At 42.8% G+C, this 16,579-nt stretch overlaps 1 protein-coding gene across 1 annotated transcript in view; it reads left to right on the top strand.

Annotated features, from left to right (window-relative positions):
- The window catches only part of Kua (Plasmanylethanolamine desaturase Kua), a 136,922-nt gene that overhangs the window by 92,660 nt on the left and 27,683 nt on the right, over positions 1-16,579 (top strand). The window contains exons 3-4 of the mRNA XM_037435610.2: positions 4,667-4,758; positions 16,300-16,518. Of these exons, the coding sequence (XP_037291507.1) occupies positions 4,667-4,758; positions 16,300-16,518 (311 nt within the window). The remainder of the gene's footprint in view (positions 1-4,666; positions 4,759-16,299; positions 16,519-16,579) is intronic.

Genomic DNA, 16,579 nt, shown 5'->3' with positions numbered 1-16,579 from the left:
TGGCTCGGGCGATGATGTTTCAGTATACACTTCGATCGCATTATGTGGTTTGCTGCTGGCCTAGCTATTGTGTGCTCCCTTTTATCTATGCGGCCTTCTTATGCACCTGGATATCTTGCCTTGGTTTTCACAATTAATGTAAGCCTCTAAATAACACAAGTCTTTAATTAATGTAAATATTGAAAGTACAACCAAACTGCTTTGCCCTGCCTTGGTTTAATAATATTAATGCCACGTTTAGTCTCCAGGCATTCTAAAAAATTAAATTGCAAATTGCTTTACCAGTATTTCGTAGTACTGAAAGTCATCATCATCATTTTGTTTTCTTTTTCACTTTTTTTCCCTGGCCACATGACTGGTGTGACGCCACGATGGCACAGGGTAATCCAAAACAGCTTTGCTGGATTAAATGAAAAATAAAAGCAACACTATAACGTCTTGTGACGTGAAATTGTTGCAAGGCAAGCAGAATGGGGCATTACAAGTGAAAGCAAGTGAGGGCTGCCAGTAAGTGCTTTTTTTGCTGCTGCCGAAAATTGCTTTCAACTGTGGTCTCTTGCTGATTTCATGGCCAACCGGAATTTCTACAGTATGCATGCACCTAAAAATGCCTAAGTATAGTGGAAACATGAATATAAGGAGCCACTTGCTATATCGTCGAATCTCAGAAAGATAGCCTCCTGTCATGGTGTACGCCTTACAATGTCGGCGCTTGTAAACAGTCTGCTGTGTGCATCACGATGAGCAGAAAGAAGAGGATGTGTTCAACATAGCATGCGACTGTATTTACTGAGTGCGCGTCATGGGTAGTGTACCTCACTTTATTGAGTTAAAGAAAGGAATATTGGCCAAACATAGAACCAGACAATTCTATGTCAATGCAAAAATGGTTCCGGTCGCCTGATGGCAACACATGGTGAGACGTATGGATAGTGAAGCAATGTTTATTGGCAGAGCGAAAGAAAAAACGCCAGGCCTGCGGGGATGCGCAGAACAGTCATACCGAAAGCTAGAAGAGTGGCTTTTCAGAGCCTTTTTTCTAAACACTCATTGGGTAACTGCTGCAAGCACACTTGCTTGATGCCCACTACAGCATTAATGATAAAAATTTTAGGGTAATATGCCATCATTCGCTATGCTATTTTTCATCATGCTTCTGAGAAGCGTGGTATTCGCGACACTATTGTGAAGAATTTTGTGCCAATTGTTCATGCAGTGGCTGACGATGATGAGGAATCATGCCTGAAGTAGGTATGCCCCACAGTTAATAGCTGAACAAAAACAAACTTTTGTAATGGGTTCGAGCATTGGACGAGCCACTCGCTATGCTATTCGCATTGTGTGACGACGGCTTGTTCTTTCGCTGTTTTAAAATGCTTTATAAGTCGTATTAACGTGATTGCTTTCCCGACATCAAGCCTGCCTAAGGCAAGTTTGCCAACGAGTCCCAAGCACCGGCGGCGCTCAGGTAGAATACAGGGCTGGCACCCAGTGGACCCGGGTTCGAGCCACACTGTGTAATTGGCACTAGGTTTTTTTGATAATTTTGCGCGATGTGGTTACGGGCAGCGGCGGTGGCGGACAACTACGGTGCTGCGCGAGACCAGAGTTGGGATCTCATGACAGCTTTCGCTGTAAAAAATGGATAGAGAAGTTAACGAGACGTATCACATTATACAAAGGGGCAACACATGTGTCAGCATAGCTCCACCTCCGCTATCACTTAACAATAATGAGAACTTTTCCCAGCAATGCCTTGCAGTTCTTATGTTGTTAAAAAAATTGAATTGCGTGCATGTGTCCATGTATTGGCTGCGCTATAAAATCTTCGTTCCTCTGTGGCATCAAAATAGTCTGGATTTTGTCGCTTGCCCTGTTCCTTTGTGTTTTGTGTCCTCATTCAATTTGCGCCAGAAAGTTTTTTTTTTTTTTTTCAGTTATCAACCAGTACCAACTAGCTCAAACCGAAATTTTATACCCCTGCTCTTAAAACAATGATGGGCAATGTCAGACTGAATAAAGGTATGGGGCAGATTTTACCCCACCCACCCACTTTAAGGTGACCTGAGGGGAAAAGGTCTCCTCCCCAGCCCTCCTAATGAGCACACCTATGTTAGCCTGTTCTGTGCTGCTGTCCGCAAGCTTCTTGAGCTAAAATTTTTACAAAACTGAGCGCTGCAACTAGTATTAGGTTGAGGTTTTTTTAGAAGGCCACATTAGAGATAATGTGCTCATCTGCTTGGCCAGAAGCAGCTGTGGCTAACCAGAATCGATTTACTAAGTCTATAGTTCAGTACCAGCAAGGCTTTTGCTTATTTGTTTTCTTTAGTCACAAGATAAGATTGATTGCTGGTACCGTCTATAAACAAGTGTGACACGGCTGACCTACAGAAAATCTCGCCACTAGCAGCTTGCTTGTGACACATAAGTTACCGTAGGCACAGTAAAGTGACCAAAGCAGCACTATGAAAATGCTGGCCAAAGGCATTTTTCGTGCCGTGTTTTTTCGTTTCAGATAGTACACGCCTGAGCCTCAGTTACAATTGCATGGAACCGTGGTGTATCTGTCCATCTTAGCTGTGCTACGGTAGCAATTTTCAATGATCTCATGCATGTGAAGCTTTGTAGCATGTACTGCACATAGTTAAAGAAATGTGTGTAATACTTACTTGACACCCAGGAAGTTGTAGACGTAATTTAGTCCCACCGCCACTTCTATGTATACAGCTATTCTCACAATGAACATTTTTGGTGCTGTCTGTAAACATAACATGCAAGTCGGGATTATGACCTCACAGCAATGATGCAGTGATCTGAACAGTCTAATAAAGTCAATTGAAAGCTGTTGATAGCACTATGACTGACAGTCTGCCCAGCTGTGGCATGCAGGCTGCAGCTAGGTGGTTGGCCACAAACGTACTTTTGCAGCAAATAGAGAATTCACAAAGTGGCCATGGTAATTTCGTAAGCTTTTGCTTTCATATGTCCCCACGAGTGTTGAAAATTGGGCGAGTTGGTTCGTCGTACTTGAACTGGTATAGCGCATTACGGGGAAGAAGAAACGGCCGAGCAGACCGACACAAGAGGACAGAGCGCTAACTTCCAACTGAGCTTTATTGTCAAACTGCATCAAATATGTAGACCGGTGCAAGCATACAAAACTACCCTAACGCAACGACAAGATAACACACAACATCACACCGTCACATATCACACATTCATAGGCGGTTACCCTGATTAAGGAAGGCCACTTCATGTTCAGATAAACCCAAAGAAGGGGCGCTAATACACGTGCTGCCAGCTCTTGCTATACAATGCGCTTCTATAATTTCTCGAGTTAATTGTGACGGGTGTTTTTTTTATCACTCCACATTGGTCAAACATGGGGGTACATCCACAATCGCGGCAGTGAATTAGCGTCCCTTCTTTGGGTTTATATGAACATGAAGTGGCCTTCCTTAATCAGGGTAACCGCCTATGAATGTGTGATATGTGACAGTGTGATGTTGTGTGTTATCTTGTCGTTGCGTTAGGGTGGTTTTGTATGCTTGCGCCGGTCTACATATTTGATGCAGTTTGACAATAAAGCTCAGTTGGAAGTTAGCGCTCTGTCCTCTTGTGTCGGTCTGCTCGGCCGTTTCTTCTTCCCCGTAATGCGCTATACCAGTTTAAGCATATGTCCCCAACTGTTGTCAAAATAAAAAAAAAATGAAAAAGATCCCTCAGCACCATTGATGTTTTTGGAGCGTCAGCAGTGTTATAGTTGCATGCAGCTTTTTGTACGGTTATGTCGATGTTGAGGTGTGGTATTCCTAGTTAAAATGCATACCTATTTCACTCACAGCTTTAAGTAATAACAAAAAGTAAGTATGTACCAGAGAAGTATTAATATTCTGCCTGAACTGTGGAAGTAAGCAAAATGGGTTCTAAATCTTATTTATCTTAGAACTTAAGAAGTACCCATCACAGCTCAGTGACTGGGGCGGTGCAAGGGGACTCGGGTTTGGGGTGGGGAGATGGTATTATTCCTAACGACTTCATTTCTTTTCTTGAGTGCCGGCTCGTGCTTGCCACACCCGGTGATGTGGTGGCATTCCTGTGATTATACAAAGACTGTAAACCAAAATATAATACAAAATACAAAAACATTAATACCAAATACTTAAAGGGGCCCTGCAACACTTTTTGAGCATGGTCAGAAAACGCTGCCGATCAGTAGTAGAGGTTCCCGAGAACATGCGAGCCCTATGTTATAGCGCAGCATGTGGCCTGGAATTCACAAGAAATTATCAGTCAGCTAAAAATTGCTTTCATTTTTTTTCCTGGATGCTGGCTTATGCTTGCCACACCTGGTGATCTGGTGGCATTGTTATGATTATAGATCTGTCTAATACTAAATACTTAAGATTGTATGACTATATTGAGTTATCAGGTACTGTTTCTAGATGTGGAACAACAATACACAAAGAAAGAAACACATGAAATAATCACTGAAAGTTGTGCATAATGTGTATAAAGAATGAGGGTTGTGTTACTAACACAATTAGTGGATTTTGGTGTTATTGTAGTCAAGCATGTTGTTTAAACACAGTTATCTAGTAGCTCTCGCTACGTTTGTGTGATTGTAAATTGAATTCATGTATCTGTATTTGTCTTTCTTGTGCAGTGTGTGGCGTAGTAACAGCGGATTTTCTTAGTGGCCTTGCCCACTGGGCTGCAGACACTTGGGGAAGTGTGGAGCTGCCTGTCATTGGGAAGGTACGCACAGTACGTCTTCTCATTAAACTGCAAGTGCATTTCAACAAATATTTTGAGCTATCTTATTGGTTAGATGTTGTTTACCAAGTCGGGACTTAGGCAGGTATTTTAGTGAATGTGATGTCGTGAGTTTAGTAGCCTATTTTTAGTGGAATGGTGTCTGTGTAAAAGTACGTCAAATAAGGTTAAAAGTGGGACATTACCGAAATGCGCCAGGAATTCCACTGCAGGCATTGGAGATTGCATATTATGGCATGCAAAAACAAGGTTCGGCATTATGCATAGGTTTTGTCTGTCTCTGTGTGTGTGTGTTTGTGTGTGTGTGTGTGTGTGTGTGTGTGTGTGTCTGTCTGTGTGTGCGTCTGTCCGTGCGTGCGTACGGGCGCATGTGTGTATGCGTGCACGCACATGTACACACATGCTACTAGAGCGAGATTTTGTGCTCTTCTAATTTACAGCCACTGTCAGAGTATCATGAAAATGATATCATGACATATGACATAGGTCATATGTCATGATATCTTGACATAGGTCAGTGAACTAACTCACGAGTTGACATACTAGACCCACAACCACCTGTAAGTTGGAGTAAGTTGGAGTTCAAGGAACTCCAACTTACTCTAACTTACTTCAGGAAGGACAAGTTTGATTGAATCCGAGTCATTTGAGTGATTAGATCTGGGTGTTACTGGGAGTGTGAGTCTGGGTAAGTCACAGTAAATTTGAAATAGTAAAAGGCTGAATTAATTCCTAAAATCTCAATTGCATGTAATTCCAGCTTTTATTCCAAAAGATTGTGTACAAGACTCTATCCACATGATCCTGGGTGAATTTGTACATGCATAGCAATAAAAGCATTAAAATGCCAGTAAACAGGCTCTGACTTTTTTATTGCATCCCCCAAACAAGCTCACTAATTCGTGCAATGGTCATGGCACAAATTAGCATTTCTCACATTTTTCAAATATCGCAGCACTGCACAGCCGCTTCATTTGGAAAAATAGTTCTCATGTCAGTCTTCAGCCCCTGTCCAATGCTGCTCTTATGTGGACCATCTTGCCCATGGGCAACATTAGGCAGCACTGACTTCATTTATTGGTCCTTTGCACCACAAAACAGCACCTAGGACCTGCAGTGATGTAAGTTTTAGTCATTTTGACTGCGCTGTTCGCATTTCATTTTCCTGTGTGGCCCTTTGGTGTTCTGGTAGAGCCTTGAGACTATATGACAAGTGGTATTGCCAGAACAAAAACATCTAAGATGAAAAGCTGTCTTACAACTTTCTCTCTAGAAGAAGAGTGCATACCTCAGCAGTGTCTCGTACCCTTCCCCGCGTCATTGACATCAGCGACATGTGTGGGAAGCCTCGCTCAATTGTTGGCTGTGTGCCGATAATATGATCGCCGACGTCATGTTACGTTCCTGAAGTGGGTGTAGTCACAACAAAGGGATGCATATACTCTAGAATCACCCTTGAATCCACATTATACCAGCTGACTTTAATCTGTACAGCAGGACATACCGCTGCCCTTTTGTTGTGTACATATGAAACCCACACTGGGTGGGCTTATTTCGGGTTAGGCACAGTGCCTTGAAAGCTTTGCAACTCTTCACACTATAATGTCACCAGCCTGTTCGAATGGTAAAATGGCACCCAAAATTATGTTTACGAACAGCATTCATTGAGAATGTTTTCTTTGACCATGTGAAGGCTTGATCTCACTGTGCCTAGGCTGGTTGACTCACCAAGTTGGTGGTATGATCTGGTGTGTGGGTTGTGTTTTCATGTCCATGATGAGTGGCGTATCTTCATACCTTGCAAGAGAAAAGTCTTTTGCCTTGATGTAATGGCCAAAAATATCTCCAAAATAATGCGTGAAGCAGTGCTGAAAGATTTCAGATTTTATTGAGCTCACTCTCTACAACTTTGAAATTGACGGATGTCATCATGGGTGCCAACAGGGGGGTGGTTCAGAAAAATAGTAGAAACAAAGGTGCTTTTGATAAGGTTATTATTTCCAAAGTTTAGGGATTATTTTCTCAATTATGTTGTCTACCAAGTGGCCAGAAGTGTTGTCATCTTTATTTGCACAGTTGACACATAACAACTTTAACTTAACAAAACTTATAATTTAACTGTTTCTGGCTGTAGACAGGCCTTCATTATATCATTGTATTGGCTGATAGCTTACATAATTCAGTGGTAGCATTTGGATTAGATACGCTTCTTCCTATGAGGTATTGCCGTGCGACAGTGCCATGCATAGAAAGCAAAAATTACAAAGCAACATTAGCTAATAGGAACCTCAATGGAAAAGAGCAATTGCGCTTCATGACATGTGCTGGAGGTTGTGACATTCACTGTTTGCTCTTCTCTCCACTGCGCCATCCCTCCCTGTGTAGCTTCCAATGTGATCATTGGAGTGAGAGAAGAGAAAAAGTGCAACAAATCCTTGTGTAACTTCGCTCATTCTTCATGTACATATTTCCAGAAGTTTTTATGGCAGTTGTTTCATAAGGCAATGAACTTGATACTCGAGCCACTCGATAATCACTTGGAAAAGAGGGTCAGGACTCCTATAAGCTTGAGAACATGTGAATAATAGATCAGTGCCTATATGTTGTTATATGTTCATGAAATTAACTCAATACAGCCTTGTTTTACTGTGTGCGTTCATTTTCTTTTAGATAATCTGAGCACATTTGCTTTAAGATTGATTGAAGTTGGCCTTTAGAAAGCTATTTAACCAGTCATTAAGTGCTAATATGCAGTTATCAAAAAACGTGGATACATGTATCAAGAATAAATTTCCTATCAATGGCCAATGTGTGCTTATGCAGTTTCATCAGCACTGCTACTTTTTCTCTTTTCTATTCACTTTCTCGCCCAGGTATGCTGATGACTAACCATGATATCTTTTTTTTTATAAATGCTAGAGTTGTGCAAATAGCAAAATTTTGGGTACAAAACTAATTTGAATATGGAAGTGTGATTGCAAATCAAATACAATATTTTTTTGAATATTGCTCGAATATTTATAGAATATTTTTAATACTTGAAAGCGAAATTGCAAAAAGAAAGAAGTTGGAGAGAATTTCTAAGCATATTTATATGAGACAGCAACATGAAAGCACTTCTTTTGGCAAAGTTGATGAAGTGCTGGCGGGGGCTGGTTATTAAAAATAAGGCGGTTTTATCAAGAATGAGGCAACACACAGGCTGAATTTTATTTTTGTACACGATTTCGTGCAAGCAACATGTTGTTGACAACACTTTGCACGTGAAAGACAAAGATGCTATTTCCTGAGCCTCTCCTCCTCTTTCAGCTTTTGTGGAAGCCAAAGGGATGTGCTAACAAGGGTGTGCCCCCCTTCTAAAGTTCTAAATCTGCCTTGTAGACATCAATATATATTAGCATCTGAAATTATAGATGCTATTATCTTCAGTGTCTAATTTTTTGGACTTCCTGCACAAATTACAGTTCTAAAACAGTGTTAATTGAGCCCCAACCTCTGCCACATCCATCATCTCTATGTTAGAACCAGTGTTTGCTTGAGTCAATACATTTCCGACCAAAGAAGACCTTGAAAGGCAGCTTTGTGGCAATATGAACGTGTGATTGGGTGACGTATATCGAAAACTTGAAAAGACCACTTAGTAGTACTCATGCACGCACGTACACTTGCAAAACTCGAAAATTGAATCAGTAGATGAAAGTGCAAGTTTTAAGTTGACACATGCCCTTCTGAAGCATGTGCTTTCCATAGTCCTTATGTGGCGCATATAATATGACAGATGGTTGAAATTTGACAGTGGTGAAGGGCCATGATCTATTCTAACCTAATTAAAAGTATTTAGTTACAGAGAATTCCCATTGTGTTGTACAGAGGAACTGTGCTGTTCATTACTAATCTAAGTTCTACATTTCACACTGTTTTGTGTAAGATTGTATTGCCAGGGACTTAAACCAGCTACCCATGAATAGATAAGCTTTTCTTGACTGATAGCATATAAGTAGTACTGCAATGTGGGTGCTGATATGACACATTGGAATAATTTCATATAGCATATACAGTAGACTCCCATTTATACGAAACTCTCCTAATTAAATGAAACAACTGCCACTAATATGTTTGGTTTCCTATTTGAATATTGTACTCCTGTTTATCTCTTAGTAAACGAAACTCCTCTTGAAGGAAACACTTTTTCCTGGTCCCTTCTGGTTTTGTTAACAATGAGTGTACTGTAGATGGAGACAAAAGATAGGCATATGAACATACAGTAGCATGGTGTTTGTTTGTTCATAAGCTTTGTTTGTGCTCTTATTTATATGTGCTATAATATTATTCCATGATAGCAGATTTTCTATGATGAAGTTCCGCCTACATCAAGACTTACTCTGCCACAGGATTATGATGAAGTGACGGGTATTAAAGCGGCCTTGAAAGCAGCCTACTTTTTTTCTTGGAATTTATTATTTATTTTGTTGATAGCCAAGGTTCATTTAGCATATTCAGAAGTGACAAGACACTTTGTGCACATGAAAAGAGTTGCTTAACATCGGAGTTGAGGGGAAACCAAAGAAAGAACTTTAAATCAATTTAGACTGATACACTATTATTCCAAAACTTTTTTTATAGTAATAGGTTGGTTATAAGAAAAAGAAATGAAGCAGAAGTCTAAATTTTTAAATTTTGCATGGAAACACCAAGACAACACATGATGTGATGCTGCAGACTTTAAGGCATCTTTTACAGCGAAAGCTGTTACGAGATCACAACTTCGGTTATGCGCAGTTGTCTGCCGTCGCCGCCGCTGCTGCCGCCAGTGTTCGTAACCGCCAGCGCTGTACCGTGTCCTTCTATCGCTCCTGTCCGGGTGTTTCGCGCTGTTAACCACGATGAATTCGTAACCACATCGCATGAAATTGGAAAAAAAACTAGCACCAATGACACAGAGGGGCTCGAACCCGGGTCGACTTGGTGCCAGCCCAGTATTCTACCACTAAGCCACACCGGTGCTTGGAACATGTTGGCAAACTTGCCTTAGGCAGGCTTCATGTCGGGAAAGCAATCCCGTTAATACGACTTATAAAGCATTTTAAAACAGCGAAATAACAACCAGTCGTCACACAATTCGAATAGTGCAACGAGTGGGTCGTACAGTGCTCCAACCCATTACAAACGCTTGTTCTTGTTCTCCTGTTAACTGTGGTGCATATCCACTTTATCCATTATTCCTCATGGTCGTCAGCCACTATATGAACAATTGGCACAATATTTCTTGCAAGTGTTTAGCAGATACCACATTTCTCAGAAGAATGACGAAAAATGGCATAGCGAATGCCGGCCTACTAACCAAAAATTTTTATTAATTTACTTGCATAATGAACTCGCTTTTTTTCTCGAAAAATCGGAGCAAAGTTGGGGGTGCGTTTATTACGCGGGGTAAATTTTATGAAAACTTTTTGGAGAGAAGGAAGAAATGCGGCAATGCAAAAAAAAAAGTTAGGGCACTTAGCCTTACGCAATTTACTTAGTACGCGTACACTGTTTGGAAACAGCTTCTTTGTTGCACTTTACTCATCTTCGGTGGTGGATGGCACTATCTTCTGCCAGCCGTCTCCAGCCTGCCCGCGCACGGCATAAAAACGCTTTGCGACTATCTTTTCTCGCAATAGTTTAACCGCAACAGTGGTACCTTTCACTTTCACTTTTACTTTATTTCTTTAAAGGCCCCGAGTGGGGGCATTACATAAGGGGTGGGTATACAGTAAGGATACATGATACATGACCATTCAGGATGAGAGGTGCACTTTTACAGCATCTGGGTTGGTAGTGGCAACGACGGCGTAGGGAAGGCCGTTCCAGTCTACAATGGTGTGCGGGGAAAAAGAAGATGAGAAGATGAGAGTACGGGTTTGAGGACGAGCAACACTTAAGCTATGGCCTGTACGAAGGGATATGCGAGCAGGCGGTGAGATGTAAGGTGGCTGATTGAGCTATGGCCTGTACGAAGGGTTATGCGAGCAGGCGGTGAGATGTAAGGTGGCTGATTGAGTGAACTGTAATACATTTTGTGAAACAGGGATAGGCTGGCAGTGCGACGGCGACAAGAAAGGGTGGGCAGGCCAGTTGCCGCCTTTAATGAGGATACACTGACGTTATACGAATATGATGAGTGAATGAACCTGATGGTGCGGTTCTGCACCATTTCTAATGCGTCTATGAGATAAGATTGATGAGGATTCCAGATTGCGGACGCGTACTCAAGTTTCGGTCGAATTAAAGATTTGTATGTGATGAGTTTAACGCGAGGAGGAGAGCTGCGTAAATGACGTTTGAGAAAGCCTAGGGTTTTGTTACTGGATGAGATGACGTTGAACACATGCGAAAACCAATTGAGATCTTTGGAGATAGTTACACCGAGATATTTGAAGGTACTAACAGATTCAATAGGAGTGCTAGCAATTTTGTACGGATAGAGGAGAGGACTTCGCGAGCGGGTGACGGACATTAATTTATATTTACTGGGATTCAGGACCATCAGCCAGCGATCGCACCAATTCAGGATTTTAGATAAACTGCTCTGCAGCACAGCCTGGTCGGAGGTATTTCTTATGGACTGGTAAATAATGCAGTCGTCTGCGAACATACAAATAGAGCAAGTAACTTCCAATGGCAGATCATTGATATAAATCAGGAACAATAGGGGACCCAGCACGGAACCCTGGGGGACGCCAGAGGATACAGGGACGGGGTTAGAGGCTATGTTATTGATACACACACTGAGACCGATTAGTAAGCAATTCTGCAATTCTTTGACCCATTGTATGACATCTGAATGTAAACCTAAGTGGGAAAGTTTTAACAGCAAGCGTTGATGTGGTACCTTGTCGAAGGCTTTAGCGTAGTCAAAGAATATTGCGTCTACTTGTATATTAGAGTTCATGTTGGAATGCAGATCGTAAATAAAAAGAGTGAGCTGTGTTTGACAGGACAGACCTTTGCGAAAACCATGGTGTGGTGAATGGAAAAAGCTGTTGGAATCGAGGAAGTTCATGATGTTAGTGTAGATGATATGTTCCATGATTTTATATGGTATGCTGGTTATGGAGATGGGCCGGTAGTTTAATGGTGAAACTCTGTTACCTGACTTGTAGACGGGAACGACCTTCCCCACTTTCCATTCGTTCGGTAGAGTGCCTGATGATAGAGACTGCAAGAACAACAAGGTTAAGACTGCGGCAGAAATATGTTTAGTGTTTTTTAGAAGTTTAGAAGTGACGTCATCAACACCTGCGGACGAAGAAACCTTTAGCTTTTCAATCAGTGATGCGATGCCTTCGGCCAAGAAATTTATAGCCGGCATTATTGACATGATAGGGGTAGGGCACTCAGGTAGGGGGGGCATCTGGTTCGGCTGTGAAAACGGATGAAAAAGCGGCGTTGAATGTATTAGCGCACTCAGAATCTGCAAGGATATCACCCTGATCCGTATAGATACAGATAGAGCGGTTGGGCTGAGGGTTAATGATCCGCCAGAATTTACGGGGGTTATCGGTTATCATGCGGGGAAGGTCCGAGTGAAAAAAGGAATGTTTACGTTGACGAACTTCTGCGAGATATGCGCGTTCAGCTTGATAGTATCTGTCCCATGAGTCGGCATTTGGTTTAAACTTCGCGTTACAAAAGAGCCGCTTCTTTTTGTTCTCAAGTGTTTTAAGGTTTTTGGTATACCACGGCTTATGACGACTAGAAGGAATAGTGGTGACTGGAATATATTTGTCTGCTAAAACATTCATCTTGCCCTGAAAATCTGACTAGTTCTGTTGCACAGAGCGATTGGGAAATGTCGACTCGTAGGACCGATAAAATTCATGTAGTTCGTCGTTTATGGCCGAGTAGTTACCTTTATTGTAGAGGCGAGGCTTTTTTTTTTTTTTTTTTCCTGCGGAATGATGAAACAGTGGTTTGAGGGAAAATGTGGCATGAATTACTTTATGGTCGCTTATTTCTTTAAGGTAACAAATTGATGACATGAATTCGTGATGCGATGCCAGAATAAGGTCAAGCGTGTTGGCACAATCTACCGTGACACGAGTTGGTTCTTTTATCAGTTGGGTCAGATTACGGTTAAGGCAGAAGTCCAGAAAATTAGCAGCCTCCAAGTTACCTGTAGCTAATTGCAAAGAAGACCAATCAATACTGGGGTAATTAAAGTTACCGAAAAGCAAAATGCATACATTAGGGTGCCGCTTGGCTAAATCACTCAAGATATTGTTAAGTTTGCTGGGAAAATTGGAAAGATGAGTAGGGGGCCTGTAGCACACGCCAAGAATAATAGATGAAGGTTCGGTACAGCAGATCAGCCACAGAATTTCGAGGTCACTTGATATATTGACAGGGCAACAGGATAGTTCAGTATGAACGGCGATTAATACCCCACCCCCTCTGCCACCGTGCCTGTCTTTTCGAAAAATATCAAAGTTGGGAAAGTTGTTCAAAATTTCAGCATCAGCGATTTCACTGGAAAGCCATGTTTCGGTTAGTACAACTACATTACTATCAGATGATGACACCAGATTTGACACTACTTCACGTTTTGGGAGGAAGCTGTGAATGTTAGTGAAGATAACCGAGAGTGAAACGGTGGCACGGGGCATGCGAGTAAGGTGGCTGCGCGGTTGACGGGCATGACGAGATAGCTATAGTTGTTCTTGCACGCTTTGTGAAGCTTCATCAAAGAAGAAGCGTCGTGGGCCGATGTGTAGCGCTTTATATCAAAGTGAGTAAGGCACGGACTTGTTTTTTGCAAAGGCGACAAGGTGTTTACGTGCGTTTTGTACCCGTTAGGAAAAGTCCTCCCCAATGCCATATGTGGTACCTTTCAACTTGCGAGCGTTAGTAAGGATCGCCTCTTTTGTCTTAAAAACAGAAAATCTGACAATTATGGGACAATTACGGCCAGAGGTATGGCGACCCAAACGATGCGCTCTTTCTATTTCTTTTGTGTCGACTGTTAAATTCAGTTGTTCCGAGCAAAGTTGAATGATGGCTTCTTCAGGGTGTACACGCGATTCAGATGAAGAATCGGGGATACCATAAAAGATCAGGTTGTTGCGACGGGACCGATTTTCGGCATCATCAAAACGGCTTTCTAAAAGAGAAACACGACACACAGTTTCGGTGTTGTCAGTCCGTACGGTCCCAAGCTGCTGCCGCAAGTGCTCGATGTGTTCACAACTTCCATAGAAGCCACACGCTTAGCAAGCTCGGCGATTGTGTTATTCGTGGCAACAAGTTGTGCCTTAATGTCTTTAATTTTCGTAATGACAGTTGCTTGACCAGCAGTTAGCTTACGCAGCTCGGCGAGAATCGCCGCATTATCGGGTCCTGGGTTCGACTCGATATCACCCGCAACTAGCAGCAAGGAGCGCACAACAGCTCCACACTCACAACAAGTAGTAAACAGACGCTGCGGGCTCGGCAGCTAAAGTAAGAAGTAATTGCTCGACGTTTTTGCGTATAGGCTGTATGAAGGACCAACCTGCATGATGAAGTGCAGAGGATTAGTGGTCACTCTCCCAGAACAGCTGCCGAGCCCACAAGGCGATGTCGACGGAATCGGTGGCTTTATAGCTTGGGGAACGATTGATGTCATTGACGATGGGGCCTTCCAAGCTGTGCCCAGGACCAAGTGCTGAGATTGTGGCATGGCTTGCCGCGTTGAATCCCGAGTACTGTCCAGCCAAGTCCCGCATGTTGAAATCTGAGCAGGTCCACGGGACGGTAGCGCGCGCACCAGTGATGCGCACGTTGTTGATCCAGACAGCGCAGGAAAGAGCATCAGAGCGAAGGCATGAAGAAAAACCTGCATGATGAAGTGCAGAGGATTAGTGGTCACTCTCCCAGAACAGCTGCCGAGCCCACAAGGCGATGTCGACGGAATCGGTGGCTTTATAGCTTGGGGAACGATTGATGTCATTGACGATGGGGCCTTCCAAGCTGTGCCCAGGACCAAGTGCTGAGATTGTGGCATGGCTTGCCGCGTTGAATCCCGAGTACTGTCCAGCCAAGTCCCGCATGTTGAAATCTGAGCAGGTCCACGGGACGGTAGCGCGCGCACCAGTGATGCGCACGTTGTTGATCCAGACAGCGCAGGAAAGAGCATCAGAGCGAAGGCATGAAGAAAAACCTGCATGATGAAGTGCAGAGGATTAGTGGTCACTCTTGCAGAACAGCTGCCGAGCCCACCGCTGCTAGTGATCTCGAGGGGTGCCCAAAACCTTGCACTCATGGGAAAATGGGGAATGATGGAACAGTTAGAGGGAAGAAAAAAAAAGTAGGCTTAAAAGGGGGGGGGGAAATTGCAGGAAGCAACCAACATGTGTTGGCGTGGGCAGTTTGGTGAACTTCACTTGCTGTGTGCTTATCAGCTGCGATGTCTCTACACTTGCAGCGCTCGTGAACCTTGCTGTGGCACACAGAGATGGGGACGTGCCGCGCACAGATAGAAAGAAAAGCAATAGGCATGCAGCAACGGGCGAAGGGGGGAGGGAGCGAGCCGAGGTGGTTGAGGGAAGGTTGGCAAAGTAATCAAAAACGGGAGAGATCCAACGGGTGAGCAGGTGCCAGATGTCGGTTAGAGGGACTGAAGTGGATGAATGTAAGGTGTGCGTTTATTACGCGAGGGGGAAAAAAATCCAAATTTTGATGACTGAAGTTGGGGGTGTGTTTATTATTCAAGTGGGTTCATTACGCGAGTAAATAGGGTAATAATGCCCTAGTGGGTATCAAACAAGTGTGCTTGCAGTAGTTACCCAATGAGTGTTTTGAAAGGCTCTGAAAGGCCGCTCTTTTAGCTTTCGCTGTGACTGTGCTGCGTCTTCCGTGCAGCCCTCGTGTTTTTTTCAATATTGGACAGCTGAGGCTTATCAACTACTACCGAAACTTGCTATATTTAGTTGTTGGCTCTTTTAGATACAGCATATAGTCTGTCTTCAGCAGTGCTGTCGAAATTTATGACCTCATGGTAAACTTGGCTCTTTTAGTTACATAGTCTGTCTTCAGCAGTAAAAAGCTAGGTAGGTATGAAAAGCTGCTGTTTGAATCTTTGACATCATGGAAAACTGATGCAACAACTTGAAAATTGCATCACTCACCTTTAGTTTTGTGTGCCTTTTGTGGTTTGCGAAGTCTCTCATAATAAGTGAGTTTTCATACATTGTATAAAAGTAATGTGCTAATGTGGCTCGAATTACTTTTTTATTCAATGTCTCCATAAATAGAAAGTTTACATTTTATGTGCTTTCAAGAAGCAGCATAAGGAATGTGTAGTCTGTGCAACCCTGCTTTAATTAATTGCCTGCACACTGTGTCTACTGTAGTTAACGGCCATTACTCTGAAATACGTGAACTCAAAATATGCTAAATAAGCATGCCTAATTTTCCATCCTCACAATATGTTAAAAGTACTTCAAGCTCAGTAAGTCATTACATTGTTGATAAATTAAGTGCTTGCACTTGTGGCCACTGCAGGCATTTATACGTCCTTTCCGAGAGCATCACATCGATCCAACATCAATCACGCGGCATGACTTCATTGAGACCAATGGGGACAACTTCATGGTGCCCATTCCAGTGTTGGCCAGCATGGCCTGGGGCTTTGCCTCCAAGCCTCCACAGGCCATCCTGGCCACGTACCACTGGAACTGCTTCCTCTTCCTTCTGGCCCTTTTCGTAGCATTCACCAATCAGGTATGAACCTCATCATTTATGTAATTTATATTTATCGTCAGGGTTTTTTTATTTCACTGCT

The sequence above is a fragment of the Rhipicephalus microplus genome, chromosome X, assembly GCF_043290135.1.
Source record: "Rhipicephalus microplus isolate Deutch F79 chromosome X, USDA_Rmic, whole genome shotgun sequence".
Lineage (NCBI taxonomy): Eukaryota > Metazoa > Arthropoda > Arachnida > Ixodida > Ixodidae > Rhipicephalus > Rhipicephalus microplus.
This window is presented reverse-complemented; position numbering and strand designations above follow the sequence as displayed.